The sequence below is a fragment of the Arachis hypogaea genome, chromosome 3 (genome assembly GCF_003086295.3).
Source record: "Arachis hypogaea cultivar Tifrunner chromosome 3, arahy.Tifrunner.gnm2.J5K5, whole genome shotgun sequence".
Lineage (NCBI taxonomy): Eukaryota > Viridiplantae > Streptophyta > Magnoliopsida > Fabales > Fabaceae > Arachis > Arachis hypogaea.
In genome coordinates, this window is record NC_092038.1 from 10270618 (window position 1) to 10282793 (window position 12176).

General features: G+C 35.0%; 1 protein-coding gene across 1 annotated transcript; it reads left to right on the forward strand.

Annotated features, from left to right (window-relative positions):
- The first annotated feature begins 3246 nt into the window (after positions 1 to 3246).
- On the forward strand, positions 3247 to 5238 carry LOC112772724 (serine/threonine-protein phosphatase 7 long form homolog). Its single transcript, XM_025817723.2, has 3 exons — positions 3247 to 3290; positions 3376 to 3517; positions 4531 to 5238. The coding sequence occupies exons 1-3, from the start codon at positions 3247 to 3249 to the stop codon at positions 5236 to 5238; spliced, it is 894 nt and encodes a 297-aa protein (XP_025673508.2).
- The last annotated feature ends 6938 nt before the right edge of the window (positions 5239 to 12176 follow it).

The following is a 12176-nucleotide window of genomic DNA, read 5'->3' on the forward strand; positions in this document are numbered from 1 at the left end:
TATTTCACATATGTGGATCTGTTGAAGTCAGTAACATGCAAAACGCAGGTTACATTTTGTATCACCAGAAACCAAAAAAGCTGAGTCTCCTGTAAAATGCAGGATACGTTTTGCGTGAATCCAAAATCAGAAAGCTGCAACAACCTGCAAAACGTAGCTTTCGATTGGTAGGGAAGGAGATCGAGGGCTCGAAACATGTCCCTGTCCCTTGCATGCAGACCGGACTTGCTTTGTTGACCATGTTGATACTCGAAAAGCAGAAGCTGCGTTTGACAGCTGGCCAAGCCAAAACGCAGGTTGCGTTTGGTAGTCTTTCCAGTTGCATGCACGCCACGTGTTGGAGAAGAGTGTTGTGGGGGTGTATAAAAATGCAAAACGCAGAGGGAGGAGTTACTGAAGGGTGAAGAGTGCTGTGTGAGGAAAGTTGTGGGAGGAAGAAGAAGAAGAGTAGAAAGCTTAGGTACATTTGGTTCTTAAAAAAAATGGTGCATGATTTTACTAGACCTGAAGATCACATTATTGAGTACTTAGATCATCCTCAATGGTAAGTAAATTTTTTTTAAAATTTATGATAAATAAATATATTTATTTAGATTTTGTTTATTTATCTTTTAACAAACAATTTTATTATTATTATTATTATTATTATTATTATTATTATTATTATTAGCCAGTATTATAACGCTTAAATCTGATAAAAAAATTGTTATTATGACTAGTATAATAATAAAATACTGTGTAGTATAATGATAATAAATTATTAATATTTTTTAGGGATAAGTACTTTTTTCGTCCTTAAGGATTGATGTTAAAATCAAAATTGTCTCCGACCTTTTTTTTGTTATTAAAATCATCCTCAACGTTACAAAACGTTATAAAATCGTCCTTTTCTACTTCAATTTTATTTTTTTTTACCAAATTACTTTTATTAAATAATAAAAATAATTAAAAAATTAAAACAAATTATAAAATAAAAAAAAGAAAGAAATCAAAGGGAAGGGGAAGGGGGAATCATGCAAAGGGTGGGGGGCAGGGAAAAAGAAGGGGAAAGAGAAGAGGGGAGGTCATGCCGACGTTTAGGCTGCCTCGGAGGTGCACTTGTCGCCGCCCCTGCGTCCAATCCGCAGCCACCGGCCGTCGCAAGCTTGCATGGAGGCACCGCCGCTGTCGTCCAGCTCCTGATCCTACGCTGTTCGCTGTTCGAGTTCTCCCTACCTCTTCTCGAAGCCGCCACTTGTCCCTGCAAGTCCTCGCTGCTTTGTCCTCCGTCTCAATTTCAAGGGAAGACCACCACCAGGAATGGTGGTGGATTAGTGACGAATGAATTTTTGACGGTTTAGAATTTCTCAAATAAAATCTCGTTGAAGTATAGTTTCTAAACCAAGCAATAATCCTTTCATACAAAAAGTTGTTTGTCACTAAAACAAACCCCTAAATTTATAAACCGAAGTATTCAAACCTCGGGTCGTTCTCCCTAGGAATTGTAATGAAGTGGCTTGTTATTGGTTGTGAATTATATTTGGGGTTTTTAAGCTTTTTGACAAGAAGTATAAATGGCTAAGAAAATAAACTAACAACTAACAAAGCTCTTGGCAAGATATGAGAACTAGAAGTCCTATCCTAGTTATCCTCCTCAATTGTGATGACAAATTGTCCATTGCTCCCACTTAGTTAACCTCTAACCATGGAGGAAAGTCAAGTGGATGAATCAATTTGATTCCTCAAATCCTAATCAACTCCTAAAGGAAAGACTAGCTTTAGAGGCATTCAAATCAATTAGCAATCTCTCCAATTATCAATCAACAAAGGAATTAGATAACTCAAGAGTTACTAATTACTCTACCTAGGCCAAGAGGAACAAAATCTATACTATATCTAGAAGAGGCATTTCAACAAACACATAAAAGGCAATAAAAGTAAACAACATGAATTGCAAGAATTAAAGAGAGATCTAACTATAAAGGCAAGAGATCAACAATAGAAAAGCAAAGAAGAACAATTATTATGAATTACCTCTTATTGAATTGAAAGAAAATGGAGGGAACAAAAGTGGATCTACAATCAAAGTATAAGAACAACATAAAGGAAATTACAACAAAAGAATAGAAGAAGATGAATGTAACAACAAAGAATTGAAAGGTAGAAGTAGAAGAAAGCAAAGATTAAAACCTAGATCTAAGAACTAATCCTAATCCTAATCCTAATTCTAGAGAGAAGTGAGAGCTTCTCTCTCTAGAAACTAATTCTAAAACTAAACTATGACTAATCTAAACTAATGGTAACTAACATGTGTTTCCCTCTTCACTCCTTGGGTTAAATAGCATCAGAAATGAGTTGGATTGGGCCCACAAGGCTTTTAAAATCGCTGGCCACGTTTTGCTTCAAGTGGACTAGGTGGCAGCAACGGCGCGTGCGCGTACTATGCGCGTGCGCGCCACCATACTTGTAGCAACTATGGCAAATATTATACCGTTTCGAAGCCCCGGATGTTAGCTTTCTAACCCAACTGGAACCGCATCATTTGGACCTCTGTAGCTCAAGTTATGGTCGTTTAAGTGTGAAGAGGTCGGCTTGACAGCTTTCCGGTTCTTTCATTTCTTCATGAGTTCTCCAACTTTTCATGCTTCTTTCTTCATTCCCTTGATCCAATCTTTGCCTCCTAAATTTGAAATCACTTAACAAACATATCAAGGCATCTAATGGAATCAAGGTGAATTAGATTTATTCATTTTAAGACCTAAAAAGCATGTTTTCACTCTTAAGCACAATTAAAGGAGAAGTTATAAAACCATGCTATTTCATTGAATAAATGTGGGTAAAAGGTTATAAAATCCCCAAAAATCATTACAAGATAAACCGTCAAAATGGGGTTTGTCAATTAGTCACGCACTTCTCCCTTCCGCACCATGAAATCACCGACGGCGGTCCTACTCCTCACATCGTCATCAGTGGCGGTTGTCCGTGGGTTCGGCGCCTCCCAAGGAAGAAACCGAGCCGTGTCTTATCGCTGTCGCTGGAGTGAGGTCTCGTCGCCATCAAGCCATGTTGTTGCTTCTGCTTTTCTGCTTTTACTTTCTGCCTTCTGCTTATACTTATGTGTCTATTTTTGCTTTTGTTGTTGCTTCACCATTGTTGATTCACCCTTCACATTTGTTGTTGTTAATTTATTATTGGTGATACTGATTCTGATTATAGTAAATTAGTAATTGCTTCTGATTATAGTAATTGTATGATGATGATTTGGCTATGGTGGCAGTGGTGATGGTGGTGAGGAAAGGGAGAGTGAGGAGGTGCGAGGGAGAAGAGGTGATGGCTATGTTGCTGTTAATTTAATTTCTTGCTTCTACCTTTTGTTATGCTCTATCTGCCTGGTAGAATGAAGAAGAGTGAGAAGCTGAAAGGGGATTGGGAAAGAGTGAGAAGAGGAAGGGAAGGAGGGAAGAGTGAGAAGCTGGAAGAGGATTGGGGAAGAATGAGAAGGAGGAAGGGGAGGAGGGGTGGGTGTCCTCCGGCAGTGGTAATTGCCGCGACAAACGTGAGAAAAAGAGGGTGATGGTGAAGAGTAGAAGGAAGGGGATTGGGGGAGGGGTGGGGGGAGAGACCAAAGAGATGCTCGGGAGTAGGTAGAGTGGGGTTTTGCTCTTTTTTTTAATATTATTTTTATTAATAATAAAGGGTAATTTGGTTAAAAAAATAAAATTGAAGTAGAAAAGAATGATTTTATAACGTTTTGTAACGTTGAGGATGATTTTAATAACAAAAAAAAGTCGGAGATGATTTTAATTTTGACCTTAAATCTTATGGACGAAAAAAATACTTATCCCTTTTTTTTAATAATAAATAAATAATACTGTCTAATAATAATAAAAATTAATCCTTAGTATTTTGTAATGAAAAATAAATAATGTTTAATTATTTTTTAGTTACCGTTGTTATTATTATTATTATTATTGTTATTATTATTATTATTATAATTGTTAGTCATTATAGAATACTATATAATATTATTATTATTTTTAATAATAAATAATAAATAAATATTTTTTATTTTTTAATAATTTATTATTATTTTTTAAGATAATAATAATAATATTGTTTAGTTACCATTTTTAAATTTTTATTATTATTATTATTATTATTATTATTATTATTATTAAATACTATATAATATTTATTATTATTTTCTAATAATAAATAAATCATTTTTATTTTGTAGTAATTTATTATTATTTTTTAAGATAATAATAGTAATAATATTGTTTAGTTATTATTATTATTATTATTGTTATTATTATTATTATTCATTATAGAATACTGTATAATATTTATTATTATTTTCTAATAATAAATAAATATTAATTATTTTTTAATAATTTATTATTATTTTTTGAGATAATAATAGTAATAATATTGTTTAGTTATCGTTTTTATTATTATTATTATTATTATTATTATTATTATTATTATTATTATTATTATTATTATTAACTGATATCATTTAGAATTTAATAATTATCATTTTTTTTGCAGGCTAATAGGAATTTGTTGCACAGAAAACTCGATCCGCCCGATACTTTTAATGAGGTAGCTGCAGCGGCACTTGAATTTACCCGGTTTCAACACATTTTGCGAGTAGGCGAAATGAGAGGTCGTTCTGCACTACTGAGTGCCTTGGTGGAACGCTGGAGGCCGGAGACTCACACGTTTCATCTTCCGGTCGGTGAAGTAATAGTGACACTGGAAGATGCGAGCTATATTCTTGGTCTCCCAATTAGTGGGGAGGCCGTTACGGGTAGATTAGACAGCAGTCACCAGTTTTTGGTGGCAAAATGTATTGCGTATTTTGGTTGGGAGCCCGGTCCGCAAGATCACGCGTTGGGGAAGTTTAATATTGCATGGGTCCGGCGGTGTAGAGACACCGAACCGTGTGACACTCAGGAGTCTGTTGAGTGGTACGTCCGGGCGCACATTTTCTGCGTGCTCAGAACAGTTGTGTTTCCGGATAAGTCGACCACTTCATTTAACTCGAAGTTTCTACCGCTACTTTGGAATTTCCACCGGATTTCAGCATATAGTTGGGAAGCAGCCAGTCTGCCACACCTATACAGATCGTTGTGTTGTGCATCACGATACAACTGTAAAAAGATGGATGGCCCACAGATACTGCTTTTTGTTTGGGTGTGGGAGCGTATGCCGCTCCTGGCACCTATACCCCGCAATCAGCTCGGCGATCAGTAATTACTATTAATTGTATTTAATTGTTAATTAGGTGCCGGCATATGAGCACCACTATCAGGTCCCGGCATATGAGCACTAGGTTCAGATGCCGGCATATGCCCAGCAGTTTCAGGATCCGGCATATGCCCAACAATTTCAGGATCCGGCATATGCCCAGTAGTGGCCGGCATATCAGCAGTAGGCAGCATAGATACCAGAACCACAGTCGCCTCAGGCACCTGAGCCCTACATACCATATCTGGTAATTCCAGCCAAGGGTCATTTTAGTTCGTTGGGTGGATCTGACACCATCAGTTTCTCTCAGGTCCTGAGAGATACAGATTATCTATTTTCAACGATACCGTAGGAAGGGCCTGCTACATCTCAGCATTTTGGTGGTCGTCGTGCCACTTCAGGTCATACCAGTGACTTCGACTTTGATCAGTCGACGGGTCATGTAGATCCGTCCGGTCCTTTCGCACCACCATGCCGCCAGTTGTTTGATTTGAATGAGTACCCGCAGCAGAAATGGGGAGACTTGAGATACGAGTTGCAGCACTGGTATGATCATGGTGGAGCGAGTGCTCCGGGGATGAGTGGCTCCGGTTTGTATGACACTGGTGGTGCGAGCATGACAGATGTCGGTGGTCCTGATGTTAGCAGTGGGCTGGATGTCGGTGTGTCTCAGAGTCATCCATATAACTTACGGACATAGACTGCGCCTCCGGACAAATACACCCCATCCTTGTATTCGAAGAAGGCGCCAAGGAAGTAGTCTGTTGCAGTTGATCTTGTATTCAGTGTTGTATTTAGTGTCGTATCTTATATTTAGATAATTCTATTCAGTATTATTATTATGACATATTTTGCTTTGTTCTCGTATAACTCTGTTTGGATCGAAATGTTTGTTCTCTAAAAAATTAAGTAATGAGGTTAAAAATTTTATTTATTATAAATTGTTAACTAGGTTAAAGTAAATGACGAGGTTACAAAAAAAGTAACATATAATTATAAAGTAGGTCATAACAAAGTTACATTGAAAAGCTTAACCATTAATAACCTTCAGTGGAGCTTGGATCTGCGTGCTGAGGACATCGGCTGCGGCTATGTCCCTCGCGTCCACATATAGTGCACTGGCGATGACCACGCATATCCCGCGAATTCATCTTATTCAAGTAGCGGGTTGACTTCGATTTTTCTTTTGTCGCGCGCCTCAATATTCAGTTGGCGATCACCTTCGCTCCTTCGTATCTATCCCACGTATGTGGGTCACCCATCGGAACAAACTCGCCTCTATACACCTTGCAAATTTCAGACATCTTGTACACATCGTGCACGTACACTTGCCAATCACGACGCTGGTTGGCGCAACATGCAAGCACGTGGCGACATGAAAATTGCTCGACCTGAAAATGGTCACAGTCGCAGTGTTGTTGCGCAAGGATAACAGTTTAAATGATACCATCTTGCATTTCGCGAACCTCAAATATCTCGTTGCGCTTATCGAACCAGTTGACCACAGTGTTTCCTGCATGTCGGAAGCTTTCTTCAACTCTCTTCGTTGCAAATTCTGAATACGTGAATCTGTTGCGGAGACACTCATGAGCCTTGGTACTCTTCCGAGTTAACAACTCATTCAGCCGATAGAAAGTTGACCGGACAAGGGCAGTCACAGGAAGGTGGCGTGCACCATTCAGGACAGAATTTATGCACTCTACCAAGTTTGTCGTCATATGTCCCCACCGATGATCCCATCGAATGCCAACACCCATCTCTCAACACCGATCTTATCGCACCATTGAGTATATGCCTCACCCTACTCTTTAAGCCTTTAGTAGTTTTTGTTGTACTCCTGCTCCATCATAGAATAGCCTGTTGAACAAACCATTTAATCATAAGCAGATGCCACAAATTTACTATGAATAGAACCATAACAGCGAGTTGAAATACCTGTGTTCACCATGAGTTTATGCAAATATGGAGTCTTGAACCTCCTTAAGAAGTTGGACCCGATGTGCCTGATGCAGTACATATGCCACGCCCTTGGTGGTGACCATGCACTGTTACTGCGAGCTATTGCAGCGTCGATGGAGGTATGGCGGTCAGAAATAATACCCACACCATCAATGATAACAACATATCTCCGCAAATTGGTTAGGACAAACTCCCATGCGTCTGTTGTCTCGCCCTCGACAATTGCAAATGCAATAGGTACAATGTTTTGATTCCCATCTTGTGCAACCGCTACCAGAAGTGCACCTTTTTATTTTCCGTATATGTGCGAGCCATCAACCTGCACCAGTGGCTTACAGTGTCTGAATGCTACAATACACGGATAGAAGCTCCAAAAAACGCGGTGCAGAACTCTTATACTTGAACCTTCTCACTCTCACGGTAAACGGAGAGCATTTTAATTTGAACACGATACCTTGACATCTTCACTATCATTGCTTTTAACCATACTGGTAGAGTCTGGTAAGAAACTTTCCAATCACCAAAAACTTTTGCAACAGCTTTCTGCTTTGCCAACCAAGCCTTGCGGTAACTCACAGTGTCGTTGAACTTGCCTTGAACTTCTTCAATAACAGACTTCACTTTTATCGAGGGGTCTACTTCGACCAACGGCCTAATGGCACCTGCAATTGTGTCTGAGTCTAACTTGGCATGATCTTGTGAAATCGTGCCCATGGTGCATGTGTGCTTGCCATTGTATCTCCTGATTTTCCAACAAGCTTTTTTTCGAATCAAGCTAGCTCGGATAAGCCAGTCGTACCCTGCACCATACCCCTTGCATTTCGCATAGAATATTTGCGGCTCAGACTCATACACTGTATAATCAACTCTTCTAGAGATGGTGTAGCTTTTGATTGCAGATATCACCGACTCTCTCGAACCAAATTCCATTCCGACACTATACTCGCCATCTTCCGCCGCGTTGCCTTCACCTACGACATGCGCACCACCATCAGTCAGACAAGACAAATAAAATAAGCACTATAAATAACTTGAGTTAATAATCATAACACACCTGTATTCACATACTCAGAAAATTCCGGGGCATGCATGGCTTTGAGATCTAGAGTCCGCATAAAAGACGGAACACCAAACAGGTATTGGCTTACAATCGCATTTGCTTCATTTTGCACCGTCGGATTGTCTGCCAAGTCTCCGTCATCGTTTTCATCATCGACTTCATAGTTAGCTTCGAATTCCTCTTTGCTGTCATTATTATCTTCTTCCCAATCTATATCCCCGAGCTCATCAACATTGACCTCGTCGCCGATCGTACCCATCTCCAACTGCTGTTCAAACTCAATGTACAGCTCTATCATCGGCATGTGAGATCGGGTTTGTTGATAAATATACAACATCTGTTACATAATGGCATCGTCAATGATGGGCATTATTTGAAACTATATTAACCCACCAAATACTTGCACAGGACTTCTGTATAAAAGATTGCTCACCCTTTTCAAAATGTGGTTTTGAATGTTATTAAAAAGATCATTTTGCAACTCGACAAAACTCATGGTATATGGAATAGCAAATGACAATGGACATTCACAAACAAAAGTCACTCTTTCATATGTGTTTGGTATAACCTCACCGTTATAATATACTCGCAAATTTGCAACACTTTCCATAACTTCAGCCTCAACTAACTTTATTTTTTTGACACAGTTATCTGCCAAAAAAGTACAACACCACTAAAAACTTTATGCAAGAAAGAGTAAGAGGAGAAGTGAAGATGAAGATGAATGAAACTGGACTTCGTATTTATAGGCAAAGTTATGGATTTAAATATTATTTTGTGTACAAAACGCAACCTGCGTTTTGGGGATTTCAAGAAAAATTTTTTGACACTAACAAAATGCAACCTACGTTTTGTGGGTTTCAAAAAAATTTTGAATTTTCTGGCTTAAAAAACGCAACCTGCGTTTAGCCTAAAACAAAATAAAAAAAAATGGAAATGCCAAAAGATAACCTACGTTTAGTGTATTTCAAATTAAAAAAAAAAACAAATACAAAACGCAACTTGCATTTTATATTTGACCCATAGCAGTGCAATTTTTTTGATTCCCTCTATTTTATGGTGTTACACGTTAACAATTTCCATAACAAAAAAAAAAAACAGCCTTACTTTTTATTTCCTAATATTTTTTGTTTTAGTTCTTTTTGTGTAAAATAAAAAAGGAGAAAAAGATTTTTTTTAAAAATAACTAAATTAAATATTTTATTTATCAATATATATAATTTAAAGAGTATTTATATTTTTATATTGTATTATATATTTTATTTATAATGTAAACAATATTAATATATACACATATCTCATTTATATTTTTGTAAATGAGATAAATCATTTTTTTAAAATGTATTTTGAATACAAACAAGATATGTGTTAAATGATGTATTTCAGTCAATTAGTTTGACAATAACAAACGTGACACTAGAATATTTGGTTAATGACACAAAAAATCTCTTAAAAATGATACCAAAATGTTTAGTAAATAACACAAAAAATATTTAAATAAAATTATATATTTAAAATCTTAACTCACTCAACCAACAAAATATATTTAAATATGTTTTAGAACAAAAAAATATAATTATTTGTTACAAATGACACAAAAATAGTTAGACCTCTTATTTATGAGTTTAATATCACTCAATTAAATTCAATGATAAAAAAATAGTTAAAAATTTTTATTTATTACGATTAAGAAATTTCGATGTCAAAATTAAAAAAATTGTGTCATAGTTAAAAGATTTCATTGTTAGTTTTTCAATAAATTTTACAAAACTCAAAATTTCAGTTCCTCTTCTTCTTCATATTCTTTTTGTTTTACATTTTCATAATTCTTCTTGTTTCACCCTCTTAACAAAAATTTATGTTACGGTTAAGAAATTACGATGTCAAAATTAAGAAATTTCCTATATCATTATAAAAAAGTTTCGGTGTTATTTCTAATAAATTTTGGAGAATTCAAAAAACTCTCCTTCCTTGTCATATTATTATTCTTCTTTCTTTCTTATTTCACCCTTTTTAATAAGAACTTGAATTACAGTTAAAAAATTTTAATGTTAAAATAAAAAAACTTCACATGTCAAAGTTAAAAAATTTGGTACTATTTTTTTGAATTAATTCAGCAAATTCAAAATTCTCCATTCTCCTTTTCTTTTTTTCACCGTCATCTTTTTTTATTTTTTTTTTATCTTCTTCTTTTTATTTCACCTACTTATAATTTTTTATTTATCATTTTAACAAGAATAAAAATAAGAAAAAGAGAAAAAATCAAATAAAAAAAAATAAAAATATTGCAAAGAAAAAGAAGAGAGAGAAAAAAATAAAAAAACTCATTAACAACAAAAGAACGATAATGAAAAAAAAACGCACAAAAAAAAGAAATGTGAAAAAAAAGTGCGTGATTCACGTGCACATTGTGTGAGTAGTTTTATTGAATTTTGACTAACTTAATCAAACTTTGTTACAAAAGCACTTGAATATGTAATGAAACCGAAAATTTAAATTAAACTATTTATTAAATAAACAATATATATATCATCTTTAACTTTAAGATATAACATTTATTGCTACTAAAATATCTTAAAATACTAAAATATTCCAATTATATATATATTAATTTTAAAAATTTTAAATTATAGTCCTTGCTGTCATAGAGTTATGATTTGGAGTTTTCAAAATATATATATTATAGGAATAAATATTTTAGTTATTTTCTATAATAAGAATATTGTAGTCATTTTTATAAAAAAAATAATATTAATTTAGATCGATTTTTAATTTAGACTGGTCTAAAATTTGATTCACCATTTTTTCGATTAAATTAATTTATTTGGTCTAATTTTGACAAAAATAATACCATTTAATTGATTACATATGTTAAATTTTAATTACTAAAAAATATCATAAAAAATATTTTAGACGTCTTTATCTGTACTACTCTCTTATATTTTATATTTGTATATCTTATCAAATATAATAAAAGACATTTAATGAAAGTTTTTTTCTTTTGGAAGACTACATTAGTTATTAGTAGTACAAATTGAAAATATCACGTTAGAGTTGATCTCTTAAAATAGTGTCCTCATGCAATAGCGTGAAAGAAAAGACTACCAACTTTGTCAATTAGTGAGTAACAAGTTATACCTTATGCTCCTTCCTCATCGGCACTACTAAACAAAACCATCTAAGCCATACAAGAATTCAATTTTTAACTCTTTTCATGGCATCTCTCATTAGTAGTGTTGGCCATTATTGCTGCATCACAAAGGCACTACTTGCTCATCAACTCACAAATGGAATTATTGTATCTTCCTGCCATGTTAGAAGACCCTCCAATGATTCCAATAATTCTCAAGAAGGAAAGAAGAAAGACATGGATGGAGGAAGGCTCAAGAATAATAGCATGGTGAAATTGAGATTATTATCACTGTTGAATGGTTTTGAGAAGTTTGGGAGAAGAAGGACCAAGCAATATTTGAGTCCAGAGCAAAAGGGTGGTGATTGGAAAGACTTGTTTCTAATGAGTTTGTCCTTTGCTGTTTATGTGTACATATCCCAGCAACTAGTTTGTGCTTATTTTGTTTGGACAACTATGCCCAAGCAACTTTGGTAGTAACTAATTTTTACTTGTTATATATATGCTTTTTCTTTTGATGATTGTATAAAGGATATAAGGTATATTAGCACTAAGCTTAGATATGAAGTAATGCATTTTATTTGTTGTTTCATACTTTGTTGATAGTTTATTTGGAGTTGTTATGTTGACCCAAAAATGAAGTGTCAGAGATTCATGATTCTGACTTAAAAAAATGTTACCATTTAAAGCAAATACTGTTTTCTTTTCTGGGCATTTTTGGCACTTGGAATGATGGCTTGAGCTTAAGTTGGATTGTTAGAACTTAGAAGCACAGAACAGAAGAATACATGCATC